At 41.5% G+C, this 16,960-nt stretch overlaps 1 protein-coding gene across 2 annotated transcripts in view; it reads right to left on the reverse strand.

Annotated features, from left to right (window-relative positions):
• Positions 1–14,193, reverse strand: part of Vav3 (vav guanine nucleotide exchange factor 3) — a 359,269-nt gene extending 345,076 nt beyond the window's left edge. For both annotated transcript variants that reach the window (XM_076861720.1, XM_076861719.1), the window contains exon 1: positions 13,990–14,193. In XM_076861720.1, the coding sequence (XP_076717835.1) occupies positions 13,990–14,193 (204 nt within the window). The remainder of the gene's footprint in view (positions 1–13,989) is intronic.
• Between the last annotated feature and the right edge of the window lie 2,767 nt (positions 14,194–16,960).

Here is a 16,960-nt window from a genome sequence, read left to right on the forward strand (position 1 = left end):
CATTGCTGGTGGGACTGCAAATTGGTGCAACCACTATGAGACTCCTCAAACTTGGACTTGACCATCATTCGACCCAGTTATCCACTCCTCAGTATATACCCAAAGGACTTAAAATCAGCATACTATAGTGACATAACCACATCAACGCTTACAGCAGTTCAATTCACAATAGCTAAGCTATGGAACCAACTTAGGCAACCTTCAACAGATGAATGAATAAAGAAAATGTGGTATATATCCATACTGGAATATTACTCAGATATAAAGACGGAAATTATGGCATTTGCTGGTAAATGTATGGAAATGGAGACTATCACTCTAAGTAAAATAAACTAATCCCAAAGAACCAAAGGACAAATGTTCTGATATGCAGCTGCTAACACACAATAAGCGAGGAGGGGTGCAGAGAAGAAAAGAAGTGCATTGGATCAGACAAAGGGGAATGAAGAGAAGGAAGGGGGATGGGAACAGGAAAGACAGTAGAATGAATTGGACATAACTTTTGTATGTTCATATATGAATACATGACCAGTGTGACTCCACATCATGTACAACCATAAAAATGGGAAGTTATACTCCGTGTATATATAACATGTTAAAATACACTTTACTGTCATGTGTATATATAAAAAAGAATAAAAATTAAATTTAAAAACAGAATACAAAAAATAAATGCTGGTGAGAATGTGGAGGAAAGGTCCATACACTGCTGATGGGGCTGCACACTACTACATCAACTATGGAAAAGTATGGAAATTCCTCAGAAGACTAGGAATAGAACCTCCATATGACCCAGCTATCCCACTCCTTGATATTTAACCAAAAGAATGAAAATCAGCATACTGTAGTGATATAAGCTTATCAATGTTTGTATCAGCACAATTCACAATAGTCAAGTTATGGAACCAGCTGAGGTACCCATCACCTGAACAGATGAACAGATGAAGAAAATGTCACACACATGTGCACACACATGTACACACACAACAGTTTAACTCAGCCATAAAAAAAGAATGAAATTCGTTCATTTGCTAGTAAATGAATGGAACTAGAGAGCATCACTGTGGATATATACCACATTTTCTTAATCCATTCATCTGTTGAAGGGCACCTTGGTTCCATAGCTTAGTAATGTGAATTGAACTGCTGTAAGCATTGATGTGGTTATGTCACTATAGTATGCTGATTTTAAGTCCTTTGGATATATACTGAGGAGTGGATAACTGGGTCAAATGATGGTTCAATTCCAAGTTTTGAGGAGTCTCCATACTGCTTCCCATAGTGGTTGCACCAATTTGCACTCCCACCAGCAATGTACGAGTGAAACTTTTCCTGTGAAATCAGACACACTCAAAATCAAAGGTCAAATATTTGCTCTCAAATAAGGAAATAAAGAGCAGGACCCCCAGGAAAATAGATGGGAGATGAATGGAACAGAGAAAGGGGATTAAAGGGCAGGGAGGAGAAACAGGTAAAGGCAGGAACTGCAGAATGAATTTGAACAAATTATACTATGGACATATATGAATATATCAAGATGAATTTCACTTCTATGTGTACCTACTAAACACCAATTATAAATGAAAAATAAGTAGAAGACAAGTAGAGTAGAGGACGAGGAACAGGAGGAAGGAATAGAGGAGGGAAAGTTGAAGTACTGGGGATTGAAATGGAGCAAATTTTATATCTGTGTACACACACACACACACACACACACACACAGAGAGAGAGAGAGAGAGAGAGAGAGAGAGAGAGAGAGAGAGAGAGAAAGAGAGACCAGCTTCATGTTTAGAACCTAACACTGATGTTAATAGCAATTATGTCACATTTTTTCTTAAACAGTATCTCTGGAAGTACCCATAACTTTTGTGTTAGTGTTATTCTGAGCTTCAGAGCATTCGATTCCTGCTTTCTTCTTATTGAAGATGAGCTGATTTAGTCTACTGAATCCCAAAGTAGTCTCTGGGAAGATTCAAGATTATTTTTCCAATTATTCTATCATCAAAAATAATGTGAAGTCCCACATTTTTTGTGTGGCCTAAGCTTACTCACTTTCCATAGCCCACCAATGTTTCCTTACATTTGAAGAAATAAATATCTCCTGCTGAAGCAGAGTATCAAAAAGTGACAGAACTATTCTAGAGGCACTTTCTCTTTTAGGCATTGCACATATGATTAAGAGAAGGTTGCACTATTGAATCATAACATTGCACCAAAGTGGGGGGAGGTGAAAAATGAGCAGATGCTTGAGCTGATTATAAGAGGGAACAGGCAGCTTAGAGAGTGCTGGGAACTGAAAAATGTGACTCAAGGGTTTCTGGCTCATCAGTAATGCTCACTCAAGCACACTCTGCGCTCAGGAGACCAAAAACCAGAAAAAGTACGTCTAGTGTACTGTGTACTACTTCTCAGAACCGAAGTACTCATAGCAACTTGTCCTCTCTAGAATTTTCATTTATTTAATACTGCCTTGAAGAACTGAAACTCTTTCTCAAGAGTCAGAAGACCAAAAAAAAAAAAAAAAAAGGACATATGAATGTATCTTGCAAAGTTTGGAACACTAGCTACTTCTAATAGCTGTAATTGTCGTGGTCACCACTTGGGGAGTGGTAAAGGATGGGCTGAGGACAAGCCAAGACTCAGAGAGACTGGGTGGTAATGATGAGGACCAGCCAAACCTGCAACAACAAGGGCAGATTTGGGGATTCCTTGTGTGTGGAATTTGGAGGGCTGGAATTTGACTTGGGGAATCAGAAAAGGCCAAGAAGACATACAAGGCTGCCAAGACACTGTGTCACTTCTCTGGCAGCTCTCTGCAGCCCCTGCACACAGGCAGCAAAGCCTGTGGAGGCCAGTGCCCCAGGGCTGGGGTGACTGCTTGTGTGATGTCATAGAAAAAAAGGGGATTGGGAGTAAAAGTGGAAAGGCTGATCTTTTCAAGACTCAGAAGTATACAACTAAGACCAGGAAGGACCAGGGAAGAAGGCAATGTCAGTCAATGAAAGAGCACAGGGAGGCTAATAAGTAGTTCAGCAGGTGTGAGGAAGGGAGACAGGGCAAGTCAGGAGGTTAGAGGGAGAACGAGCAGGTCTCTTTACTTTCAGCACTTTAGATGAGCGTTGAATAGTTTGACTGTCTTAACAGTCTTTTCTCCCTCAGCTTTCAAGATGGTCAAAAAAATAAGCCATCCATGAGCATCAGATGCTCAAATCTACATACCAAAGATACATATACTTTAGCAGGGCCCAGTGGAGCACATCTGTAATCTCAGAAGGTTGGGAGACTGAGGAAGGAGGATCATGAGTTCAAAGCCAACCTCAGCAATTCAGTGAGGTGCTAAGCAATTCAGTGAGACCCTGTCTCTAAGTGAAATACAAAAATAGGGCTGGGGATGTGGCTCAGTAGTTGAGTGGCCCTGAGTTCAATCCCCAGTAACTCCCCCCCACCAAAAAAAAAAAAAAGATATACTCAAATGTCTCCAATGCCAAATGCAAATGGTACAGCCAAATTCTAGTACTGATGCTATTAAGGATATCTCATCATTGCTGAGAGTAACTGTCTAATTGGGGACATCACTAAGGTCTGCTGCCTGCACATTCCTAGTCTCACGTACTCCCTTCCCCACCCACTTTTATTTCTCAAAACTTCTTCCTCTCTAGTAACCACTCATGGTCTGTCCTCTTCCTGGTCTCATATCTCCCCCACCCCACCACAGCTGCATGTGCTTTTGCACCAGCCTTGCAGCACCCAGTGACTTACTTCCTTTCTGCATTCCTGTCAAAGCCCGACCTGAAGGTCAAGTCTATTTTCTTCCAGCCTCCCAAAAGCAGAAGTTTCATGTGATTTGTCTTTATACCTTTGGTGTCCTATACATTGGAGGTTCTAAACAAATCCTGACAGAAGGAGAGAAATTATTTGAGCCATGCATACACATGAAAAAATCCATTTTGAATTGGTATCACACCTTTCACATCAAGAAAATCCAGAAGGGCATTTACCCATCTACCAAATATTTGCTGCCCATTCACTCTAATTCAAATAGCTCCCTTTCTGTACCCCTGTTACATACGGGTAACTCTGCAGCAAAATTCATGCTGCATAGAATGCATGTGACAAAGGGTCAGGGCCTGAGTTTTATTTTCCTTTGAGTCTTTGACATCTACTACAAAGCCTAATAGTTAGCAGGCAACCTAATGATTTAGTTAATCAACTCACATGCATGAAAGCAAAGACACACAGAAAGCAGATAATCCAGAAGCTAATTGCCAAAAAGCAAATAATCTGTAAACTAATTAGACTATAAAACAAATGAAAACATGTACCATTATTTTAAATATATTTTCAGTGCAAAATAATACAGTGTCATTTTGCATTTACAGACATGCCTGGCTTTTTGCACTTTCCCAGTCATTTCCTCATGCAATTCACTGTATAGCCACTGTGTTTGGCAGCTGGAACAGGAAATTTTTGCTGAATTTGGAATTAGGACAGTTAGATTCAAGTCCTGTCTTCACCACTTCCTGTCTGTGTGACCTTGAGAAAAGCCCTTTAGCCATTATGCCTCTAAATTTCCTCCTCTGTAGAGTGGTGATAAGATCTTCTTCCTGCCTTTTGAGGTTGGGGAATGGAAGGCAGAGGTGGAAGGAAATAATCTTACTCAGTACCTACTGTACACTAGGCACTGAAATATATTATTTAATTCTTGCCAAAATTCTGAAAAGTTAGGTTTCACTATTTTTTTGTCCATCAGATGAGGAAACTGAGATTCAACAAATAAAGTAACTTTCCCAGGGTCCCCATATCATTAAGTGTCAGGACTGGGACTCCACTAGGACTCCACCCAATCTTCTCCACCCAAATGTTATGAAACCATAACATTTCCAAATGAGACTATACATGTATCTGCTACTATTGCTCTAAGTGTAGAAGGCAGAGGCAAAGAGAAGCAAATATCATGAGGTCACACAGCCTGCTGGGACTAGGACTTAGTTCTCCTGATTCTTGACCTGAAGCCTTTTCATCGAACCATACTGCCTTGATGATCCCAGGAAAAGGCAGATAGGGACATGATGCTTGTTTAGTCAGACCAGCTGTTGCAGATCTATTTTAAGACAAGCACTTTGAAAATCATGGAAGGTGAGTATCAAGTATATCATTAAATATTCCATATTAATTGACCTTTTAGAGAACTCCCATGTGAGTAGCATATGCTGCTGGCTTCCTGTTACGTAAGCAGCTTACAGGCTAGCTGCAACTCTTACAAAACATATTTTGAAAGCACATTCAGATAGCAGCACAAAATATAATTCTAAATTAATTTTCCTTGGAGATCAAAAGTAACTACCTTTGCTGTTCATGATATTATACACTAAATGCCCAAGACTGGATAAATGCAGGATGTAAACTTATGGTTGGTCTTAACAACATGAAGGGTCTCTGCTGATGAGGTGTGGAGGGGGTGTGATAAGATTCCAAATAATAGCTAATAGTGGGTTTCTACACATTGGCAAGGATAGTTAAAATTCAGAGAAAGAGATAGAGAACCATTTCAAAGCATAGCATTTATAACAACAGTGTTACTGCTTCCCAGGGAAATGTAGGCACTCCTGAAACAAGAACAGAGTGAAACCACATGCCCAAGGCCAACTGTCAAAAGACAATATTAAAAGGTCAAAAGGGACCAGCTATATTCACTTTCTCTTTTTCTCTCATCAACTGTCCTTAGTTTTTCTATCTGATTGTATTTCCTTCTCCCATCATATCCTGCCAAAGGTCTAATCCCCATTTTTCTAAGTAGTGAGATAAATGTGTATAAAATCATTCAGGTGGTATATTCAGCATTCTGAACCAACATTATTGACTCAATATCTGACTAGTATGGAGCACTGTTATTAATAGCCAGGAGGCTCATTATAGACCATTTCTCCAAGGAACACTGGAAAAGAACAATACAACAGAATTAAAGAAAATTCCATGGCAGGTCACCTTCAGATGTGCCAATAACTTTGCTGAGAGGAATTCAGTTCACCTTAAATTCTCTAATTCTAATTTTAGCTCTACCATAAACTATGCAAGTTACTAAACTCCTCTTGGCCCCAGAAAGTGTCTATAACTTGGGGATAAATAACAGTTCCTGCCCCATGGTGTTGTGGCAATTCAATGAGATAATGCACAGGAGGTGTGCAGAAGTGCTAACAATAGTTATAATAAAAATAGTGTCTCTCGTGCACTTACATGCCAATCAGGGAGTTAATTAATTAATCTGGTTCTCACCATAACCCTATAAGGTAGACTCTTTGAGTACATCTATTTTACAGATGAGGAAGCTGAAAAACAGACAGAATCATCCACTACCTCAAAGTCACTCTATTGTTGAATAGAGGAATAATGTCCTCTGCTATAATTAGTAATGGCATTTAATGGGCAGGTATTTTGGGATTTTAATGAAATGGCTAGTGCTGAGTATCCTATTTTTTAAAATTTATATAGATATCTTTGAAAAGCTAGTAAATGAGGAGTCATTTTCAACTCACTGATGAATTTATGCCTATTTATGTATGACTGTTATGTATGACTCCTGTGTCAAATTCCAGAGGTGTACATCAGTAAATTACCTATGATGGCCTCAAGCAAGTCATAGCCTAGAGGAAAGCAAATAAGAAAAAAAATTGCAAGATGGGTGGAGTACAACATTCCTCGCACTATGTGCACCACAACAGCGGCATGGGATCTGCTGCCTCTGAGAAGCAGCCAGGGGAGACCCACTGCAAAGGTGACTCTGGAACTGAATTTTCAGACAAATGAGGAAGATACGTCCAAAAGAAAGGAATAGGAACATGCATTTACACCAAGTCATTTAACATGGCAGCTCATTCAAGAAACCATGAAGAGGTCAGGAATGCAGAATGGAGGGAGCTTAGAGAGATGATGCAGCACCAGACCATCAGCCTCTGTATGCTTTCTAAGGACTGTGGATTGTATCTGTGGTCCATGAGGAACCAACAAACAGTTTTAAGGAAGTTGACTGACCACCTGCTCCCATAGTTCAGGTCAAACCTTGAGTCACTCTCCATCATTAGCAAGTCTTTGTGGTCCTGCTTTGAAAACATGCACTGAATAAAATGAGGGAGATGATAGCGCCTGGAAATGGAAAAGATCCAGAAGAGAAGTGATGATGCAGGGGAGAATGGGGAGAAAAGTAAAGGAGAAACTGGCCTCTGCCAGGAGCACTGTTCATTCATTCATGTTACAGGAGAGGAAGCACCATTTATGGACCCAGATATAGGAGGGTGGTAGCTAGAGGAGACTCTTTCTGATTTTATCTATTTTCTCAGTGGATTAGGAAGCAAGGTCATCAGTTCAGAAAAAGAGTGGGGGTCAGAGGAAAAAAGAAAAGGTACTAAACAGTCATGCAGGAGAGATAAAAATTTAAATGATCCAGAATGGTTCTCAAACTTTTCGGTGTTAGGATCTCTCTACACTCTTAAGAAAAGTGATTATTGAGAACTCTCAGCAGCTTTTGTTTGGGGGGCTCATATCTATCAATGTGTAACACTAGAATTCTAAACTAAGAAATCTGTAAAGAAATCTCAAGCAAGTATTCCACCACTAGCCATAGCAAGGACATCAGCAATACCACATAGCTTCTGGAAATCTCTATCATGCACTTTTTAGAAAGTTAGAATTCACAGGCAAATAAGGTCTGAATATTATAAAGAGGCTTTGCCTTATAGAATCACTAAAAGCATCCTGGGAATTTCCAGGAGTCCTTGGACCCTACTTTGAGAAATATAATGAGATGACTGGGTAGTGTATGGTGCCCACTTGAAGTCAGGAGTCATAAATTTAAAGTGAGAGGAGTCAATGTGGCATGGGTTTTCCTCCCTCATCTCAGCTGTAGGCAGGAAATAAGTAGAAAGTTGGATTTGACCAGAATTGTGTTTACCCAAATGAGCATGATAAATAAAAGAAGCCAAGGAAGTAATTACAATAGCTACAGTATTTAAGCTAAGTAGGAAGGAAATGAAGCCATGAAGGCAGTGAAGAGGTGGTAGAAGCAATGAGTTCAAAAGATTGGTGGACTTTAGGTATTAGTAGAATAAGCCAGAAAGAAAGGGGTAGTGACAGAGTGGGAAGCTTGAATCTGAGAAGCTGGAGGGTAACTAGTAGTAACTTCAAGCCCAAGGTCTCCAGCTGAACTTGCTCCTTTTCCCTCTGCATCTGCCCCTCCTCCATCAGTCACACAAGCCTGAAATCCAGGACTCGGCCTAGATATGGTCCACTCTCTGCATGAAAAGGTCCCCAAGTCCTATCCATCCCAACTCTTCTCAAATCCTTTGTATACCCCCCACTCTACTGGCCCCCTCCTCTCGTGACTGGACTTCAGTCATAGTTTTACTAATGCGCACTTCTTCTCTGTCCAATCCATTCCAACTCTGCTGAGAGTGAATTTTCTCCAATGAGCAGACTCCACCCCTAAAGTGACTATAACAATGGAGGCAAGGGGCATAAAAAAACAGACCTAGACCTTCAATGTGAATTTGGTGCCATCATGATAGAGTCAGACCATGGATGTCGGGAAGAGAATATGAAAGGAAAAGACAACTAAAGAGAAAATTTTAACCTGTTTAAGGAAAGTTTAGACAGAGAAGCTGCCAAAGGAAGCTGAGAATGAATAAGAGACAGGAGTGAACTGGAGTGTACAGAGCGGTGAGGGTAAAGGGGAGACGGTGCTTTGGGGAAAAAGGGAACGATCAGTAACAGACTGCACAGAGTTTATGAAAAATAATAAAAGGATCCATTGCATTTGAAAACTAGGAAAGGTAAAGAATCTATATTGAATAATCCCATTTGCAGGACAAATACAATATTTTCCATCTTTAAAAAAAAATAGCTCTGTTTTCCTCACCTTGGCAGCTGAGGGACCTCATCAACAAAGTCGCAGCAATTCAGTTTGAGCCACTAACTACGCCAACAGAACAAGTGCTCAGGATGCTTTATGGTGCCATGATACTATACCTGAGAAGACCCTGACAGGTGTTGAGTTTAAAATTATGTTGGAAAATTCCAAGAATAACCTAACAAATGGCAAAAAGATTATGGGACGACATTCTTTTTGGATAATGGTGGGAGGTTTTGTTTGTTTGTTTGTTTTGGTCTCTCCCTTCTATGTAACCCAATGGCTTAACCCAACTTTTTCTCTTCTTTCAACACTAATCCCAGATGATACCATCCAATCTCATGATTTTAAGCACCATCTACACCTTGATGACTCCCAATTTATATCTACATATCAGACTTCTTCAAATGCCTGCTCAGCATCTCCATCCAGATGTCTATGGGCATTTCAAACATAACTAGCTCCAGCTCCTACTCCTTTCCTCCTACACAAACCCTCAAAGCTATTTTCCTCTAGTCTTTTCCATCCAAGTAGATGAAAACTCTATCATTCCAATAGCTTGGTTCAAAGCTCCTGGAGTCATTCTTTGGAGGGAATGGTGCAGGTGGTACTGGGGATTTAACACAGGGGTGCTTGACCATGGAGTCCTATCCCCAGCCCTTTTTATTTTTTGAGATAGGGTCTTGCTAAGTTGCTGAGGCTAGTCTAGAACTTGAGATCCTCCTGCCTCAGCTTCCGGAGCCACTGGGATTACAGTACTAAAGTCATTTTTGATTCCTCTCTTCTCATAACACTCATCTGAGTCCATCAATAGATCCTTGGCTGTACCTTCAAAATACATCCAAAGCTCTTCTATTTCATATCCATGGCTGCTGCTGCTGCTGCTGCTGCTGCTGCTGCTGCTCTGGTCAGAGAAGCCACATCTCTTGTCTAAATGGTAGAACTCTCCCAACTGCCTCTATCCTTGCTGCTCCACAGGCTACTCATCATATGGCAGCCAGAGTGACTCTGTTGAAAAAGTTACTGAAGTCACAACATGCCTTTGCTCAAACCTTCAGCTGGCTTCCCATTTCACTCAAAGTGAAAGCCAAAGTCCTTATAAGGCCCCTAAGCCCTAAAAATTGGGTTCACATTTTCTCTTGACTTCATCCCTACCACTCTTAGCCACACTCATTCTCCCCCAGCCTCCCTTGCCTTGCTAGTCCTCCACTGTGCCTGCAGTTAACTACCTCAGGACTTTTGCATTTCATACCCCTCTAGGAATATTCTTTGTTAAAGCATCCACATCCCTGCATTCCCTCACTCCCTTTAGGTCCCTGCCCAGCTGAAACCACAGCAAAGAGGGCTTTCTTGGCTGTCTTCCACAGATCACATAAACCACCTTTGACAGAATCACGTCATATTTCTCTCTGTTCCTTCACCTAGCTTCAAACGTCTTCATTATACATTATATGGTCATTTATTTTTTATGGTCCATCTCCTCCACTAACCTGTAAATCCCTTCAGGGCAGGGACTTTGTCAAGCTTGTTTACTGTTCCAAACCAGTATCTTAATGCCTAGCACACAGTAGGAATAAGCAAGTGTTTGTTGAAGAAATCCTTAAAGTCTGAATAATTCATTTTAGGACAATTCAAAGTTAACATACTGTACACAGTGGTCAGTAAACTCATCAAATGCAATACTACCACTCTAAGATATAATATAAAGGAAAACTTTAAACCTCAAAATAAGACTAAAATCATTCCATTAATGACAGAGCTATGGTTGGTTTTAGGTGTTCATTGAGACCTTCTTAGCCACTGAAAATGACATCAAGCCAATAACCCCCGCCCTTTCACAAGGCACCCCTAATACAGTCATCACCAGTAGGCCCGTCTTCTCCAGAATCATTGGTGTGCTTTATGTCCTATCTAGAGTGTTGTTTTGGATGAAAAATAAATCTGTATTTATTTATATATATATATATATATATATATATTTATATTTTATAGAATTTTCAATGTCCAGTTGGATTTTACTTAATTTTAATCTTTATAATAAAAGGAACATATTAAAGTGAAACTAAAAGTGATATGTATCTCTTTTATCCATTATAAATAAAAACAAAAACTAAATCAATATTAAAAAGTACTTGTTTCAGAACCAGAGAAGATCCCTGTCTAACCAAGATGGCAAGACCAAGAAGAGACTGCTGTCCACAGCCAGGAAGAACAGCAAGAGAATGGGATCCCCATTATGCTTCTGTTTTGAAGAAGTCTGGAGTACTTACGAAAACTTCAAGAATCACTTATAACTGAGAAAATCATTATTTGCATGGCTATTTATTTTTTAAATGTAAACAAGGCAGAATGCTGACAAAATGAAAAAAAAATCCCACTCACTGGAATAAACACCTTTATTATTAAACGAGACTAGTCACTTTATAGCCTCTTTGTGAAAAACTAAAAACAGGCAATAAGTAAAACATCAATAAATTAAAGTTTCCTTTGTCAGCATCTGCTCGTAGCAGTTTCAAAATGTCATAAAACTCTAAAGTAAGAGCTTCCAGTTATTTCTTGTCTTAGAAAATCATATGCTTAAGAAAATAGTCTATATAAAATTAATATCTTCAATAGAACCTAGCTCAGGTAGACTAACTCAGATTGACTCTAACATAGTGAAGAGATAAGCAGTGGTAATGACCTCTAAATTCCAAAGAAGAAACTGTTGGCTTGAATGTCTGGAATGTACTAGGTTAACAGATTATTCATCATACACAATGCACACAGCTGATGTAGTGGGAACCTCAGAACTTTTCCCAAGAAAAATGTATGAGGCAGGAATATTTATAGATGTCAGTCCAAAGGAACTATAAACCTTTGTGATTCTTTTAAAATTGTAATTGGAACCTATTACTCCTAAAAGTGAACATTAGGTACACAGTTATGTCTGAGCACTAAAGGCATATTAAATATGTCAACGTGTTTCATGAAGCTATTTAATAAGTCTCATATAAGGATTTAATGATGACCTATGTAATTCAAATTCATCTGTCTTGCTTCTCAGCCATTCAGAACCTTATCTCTCTACAATGTGGTAAAGAATCAACAAGGAAGCAAAAACAGGCACCACTGTATTCAGATACTAGCCTTACCAGATTCAGGTTTGAGAACTGGACTTGATTTGGAACCCAAAAGCTCAGGGTTAGGCAATCTTATGAACTCAAAGCAAACAGCCTAAGGAAGGCATTTAGCTGTCCCACTTACCTCTTTAAAACCTGGTGGTTTCTCTGATAGGAATGTAATAATCCCTTTAGGGCAAGTACCTGCTATGCTCATTGTGGTACCCTCAGTAGGGAATAGAGCTCTTAGAGAATTGTATGTGCTCAATTTTCATTAATGATGCTTATAATGACAATCCTTAGTCATCAAAAAGATTAAATTACATCTAATACATTCTAAAAGGCAAAGAGCAAAACACATTTGAAAAAAAAAATTTCATCCATTGTTAACAGTCAAATAAAGTTTTAAAAGGGTAATCTTCAACTGTCTAGAAAACTTGATTATTGAAAACAACTTAATGTACAACCTCTGAAAGTTTCAAGAAACTGAAGTTTCAGGAAATGTGCACAGTACCATACTATGTGCTGGTGGGCCAAAGCATCTTGACCCATGCTGCTTCCTGAGGCTACAGGCAAGGTGAAAAACAGGGATCTATGGGACTAGCTAACCAACTGACTGCAGCTTCCTGCATAATAGAAATTTCTGCTAAACCCCTCAAAAGGATATCCAGAGTTGGAACAGTTGTTAAAGGGTCTACAATGTTAGCAATCACTATGCAGGTTTGTGTGTGGGTTTAAAACAGTTTACCTTATATTTAAATATATATGGCTCCCACCTCTTACCTGCCTGTTCTTTCTTGGAGACTGCTCAAGGCTGAAAGCAGATGGGCAAGGGGTGTAGAATGTGAAGAGTACAGGGACCCTCATAAAACAATGACATTGAGAACCAGAGGTGAGTGTGTATGCACTCTAAATACATAATTAATAAATTGTATAAACTTTATATGATTTAATAATTATATTCCTTCTTAAAATGGCACTACTTGGGTTTGCTAAGTAATTTAGACTGTTATCAATATGGGACTAATGTGTCATAAAAGAAACTCTTCTAAGTTGAAACTGGGTTTTTACAGCAAGAAACAGAAAACAAAGGTTATGAATGGTGTTATCCTTCTGAACAGAAACTTTCCGACAGGACCAAGAAACCACTATTCGGCTGCATTCTGACTTTTGAGCTGCCTGTAAAAAGCACATAGCCTTCCAGGGCTGCATTTTCTTTAAAACCCTGAAAGAGGCATCTCCAGGCAAGCCTCAGCCATGGGAATCCGATGTATACCACATCACCTGAGCACAGGACCGAATGAAAGAAAGCGGAATCTTTAGTGAAACTTTTCATTTCCTGTCGCTGCTGAGTGAGGTTGGACTCCTTCTCACATGGCTTCAGCAGAGCTGTAAACACAACCATCCAGCTTGCCAGCTGGCCACCAGCTCAGGGAGCCTTCGGGTACAGCCTCTGCGTCCTGCTCTTTTTCCTTCCTTCGACCAGTGTCATTCCTGTTCAGATAACGGTACCAAACGCCCTCCACTTCCTAGAGTCCTCATGTATGTCATGGTTCCTCTTTCAAGAGAGCATGGGAACAAAACGCAAAGCAGAAGAATAAACTAAAAGCAAATTTACCCCATCACCGCGTTTCATCCCTCCCCATCGTTATTACAGAAGAGCTGGATCAAATTCTCTTTGTTGCCCTACACAAACACACACATGCACAATAGGTGAAGGGCACCCTAAGACAACTTCTTTCTTCCCGCCTCACAGAAAGCCTTTACGAAATCCTTGCACCATCTCTGGACGCAAAGCTTGAGCATGCAGCTGAAGATCTAAACCATTTTAAGGCAAGGTAGGAAAAGCTGAAGTGGTCCCCAAAGCAGAAGGCTGGGAAGCAGGGCAAGCTGAGCGCACCTAGATGTTTGCATTTACACAAAGAAATTAGCCAGATGATTAATGGGAGATACCGGCAGGAGGCGGGGGCGCCCAACCGGCCTCCTTACCTGGGACATCTGCGGCCTCAGGTTGATCTCCTTCAGGTTGATGGAGTGCGCCCGGAGGTTGTTGAGCAGCTGGCAAAGCAGGACTCCATCGCGGAGGGTCTGCGCCAGGTCAAACACTTGCGCTGAGTCCCAGGTCACCCGGTGGTTGGCAGGAAGCACCTTGCAGTGGATGAGCCACTGAGCGCACTGCTTCCATGGCTCCATGTCCGACGGCTCCCGGATTCAACCCGGCTGGAGCAGGCTGCGAGGATGCGGCCGCAGCTACCGCGGTTCCTCCGCGCCCCGCCGACGCCAGCCGCCGTCAGTCCCTTCCCCGCGCAGGTTCTAGGATTCGGGCGCCACGGCTAGCGGATCAGGGGCGCCACGCAGAGCTCGACTCTGGTTTGGGACCGGGTCAGCCGCTGCCGGGCCGCTGCTGTAGCGAGTCCTGCGCGCTCTTCTTGCGCCCCGGCCGGCTCGGCGGCGGCGACCAAGCACAGGCTTCCGACTCGCGAGCCCGGCGTCCCGCGACTGAGCATGCCCAGCGCGCCGGGCCGGTCTAGCTGCCGTCTGCGAGTCCCCAGAGGCGCGGGTGGGAGCGCTCGAGCCGCCCTGGCTTGGGGTCGGTAGCCGAGGGCGGGGCGTGGGGGAGGGGCAGGCGGAGTAGGGGGTGGTTGCTACAAAGGGGATCCCAGAGCCCCCGCCCACCCGCGAACCCTCCGATTCGCGGAGTTTACACAACCCCAGACATCCAAGGATTTTCTCCTGGAGTAGCTTCCTGGAGAATGTGGTTAAACCCTGAAATACGATGGGGTTCCTCCTGGGACATCCTAAACAATGGATGCAATTTTTTAAAGGGGGGTCTCAGAGGAACGTCAGATTAATTGGGGCAGCCGGGCTCCCCAGAGAAATGAAGCAAGCACAAAGCATCGGCGCTGAAAGTTTGAGATCGGCGCCCCCTCGCCCCTTCCTGTCCTGCCCCTTCTACAGAGAATCCCTCAGACTGTTCCTCCAAGTTAGTTTCTTCTAAAGATCTTTTGGCCTTTTAAAAGTATGTGTGTGAAGACCTCTGCAAAAACGACTCCACCCGGAGCCTATCTCAACACGAAGTGTTTTTCACTTAGTGCTGGTTTCTCTCTACTCTCGCAGGCTCGGAACTGTCACTGTAGCAGTTCTGGCCCTTTTGCTGACCGCACACACACACACACACACAAAAAACCTGCCTGAGAAAAATAGGCCGGTGACACGGGGACCAAACTGCGCATGCGTCAGTGATTTGCGACCAGGTTTGGGAGCAAAGCGCACCAGGCTTGGGCGGCTCCTGTAGGGCTAAGTTTTGGGAACCTTTGTTAAAGTTAAAACATGCCCCCTAGAACTCTTGCACCAGCGGAAGCAGTGCACTCACTCTTCTTAAATCTTTTAGGGACTAATCCTGCCTGTTTTACTCCCAGCGCCCCTCAAAACTAAAATGTGTATAAATTATTTTTGGCAAGATGTTGTTACATTGAACTCTTTCTCTTCGTGTAAATGAGGTCCTTGGTGAATCTTTGCTCTTTTAAGATGTACTCTTCTGAAATTTGTAATAAAATATGAAATCCAGTTTGGTGAGATCTTAGGTCATTTTTTAGTTTTATTAGATATCTGTAGCTTGAATTTTAATTTTAAATCATATTGACTTTATAAGCAGGTCAAAATGTTATTTTTAAAATATGTGACTTGTTAAGGACAGGGACTATGTCCTTTTTCATTTGACTGAGGCAAGCATAGCACGCTGTGTACACAGTGTTAAACAATAAATCAGCCTGAGGATTTCCTTTCCTTACATGCATCCTTCCCCAGCAATTTCCTCCTGTGTCCAGTGTAGATTCCACCAATAGCACAAGGTTTCTGAAACCATAAGTTCAGCAAGACAATAGTTCCCCCTTATCTGGGAGGAATATTTTTGAAGACCACCTAGTGGATGCCTGAAATTGCAGACAGCACCAAATCCTATACTATGTTCTAAGGTGTAGTGGTATATCTCAGTTGGTAGGGCACTTACCTAGCATGCATGAGACCCTGAATTCCATCTCCAGCCACAAACAGCTAGAAACCCTGCTAGACTGCAGCACCTTGAAAGCAGGAATAGTAACTTATTCATCTTCAAATTTCCAGAATCAACCTTGGTGCTTCTTTTTTTTTTTTTTAATATTTTTATTTTTCAGTTCTTGGCTGACACAACATCTTTGTATGTGGTGCTGAGGATCGAACCGGGCAGCATGCATGCCAGGCGAGCGCGCTACCGCTTGAGCCACATCCCCAGCCCCCCTTGGTGCTTCTTGATGTCACAAAACAAGCACTCAATAAATGATTGTAAGTTAAGTGAGTGAATAAAGAAATAAACTAATGAGCTATATCGTCCTTCTTTCTCCCAGTCCCTAGGTCTGTCTTCCTCATAGTGAAAAGATCAGAAGGGATTTGCCAGTGTTGAATAAGAGCCACATGATGTAAAAAGTCTGCTCCTGCCTGTGTGTCTCAGCCTTTCTGGGCCCCAAGCTTAGTAGGTTGTGCTATTCAGATCTTGCTTAGCCCAACACAGTTATAAGAATGGGAAATGGGCTGGGTAGCATCCTGAGTTGCAGAAAAAACAACAGATGTTGAGTATCACATACTGGAACCCTTTCTGTGTTCAAAATTCAACCAGAATCAAAAGGTAGGAACTAAAGAATTCACTAAGTCACACTTCAGTTCTAATGTACATAAAGACTGAATTTTAGGATGTGAGAGTCATATGAATTCATTGCTTGGTACATCTGTATTGGCACACAATCCTTGCCAATTTTTTAATTCTCATTCTTTCAACTTTTCAAATTATAAAAGAACATTTATCTACCTCCTGGAATTCAGAAACCCAAACTTATTTAATTCCTTATTTTATTTATTATTTATTTTATGTCACAAGAGAAATAAATCATGGGTGGTACACAGCATACCCTAAATCAACTTCTGAAGT

Source organism: Callospermophilus lateralis, chromosome 7 (assembly GCF_048772815.1).
Source record: "Callospermophilus lateralis isolate mCalLat2 chromosome 7, mCalLat2.hap1, whole genome shotgun sequence".
NCBI lineage: Eukaryota > Metazoa > Chordata > Mammalia > Rodentia > Sciuridae > Callospermophilus > Callospermophilus lateralis.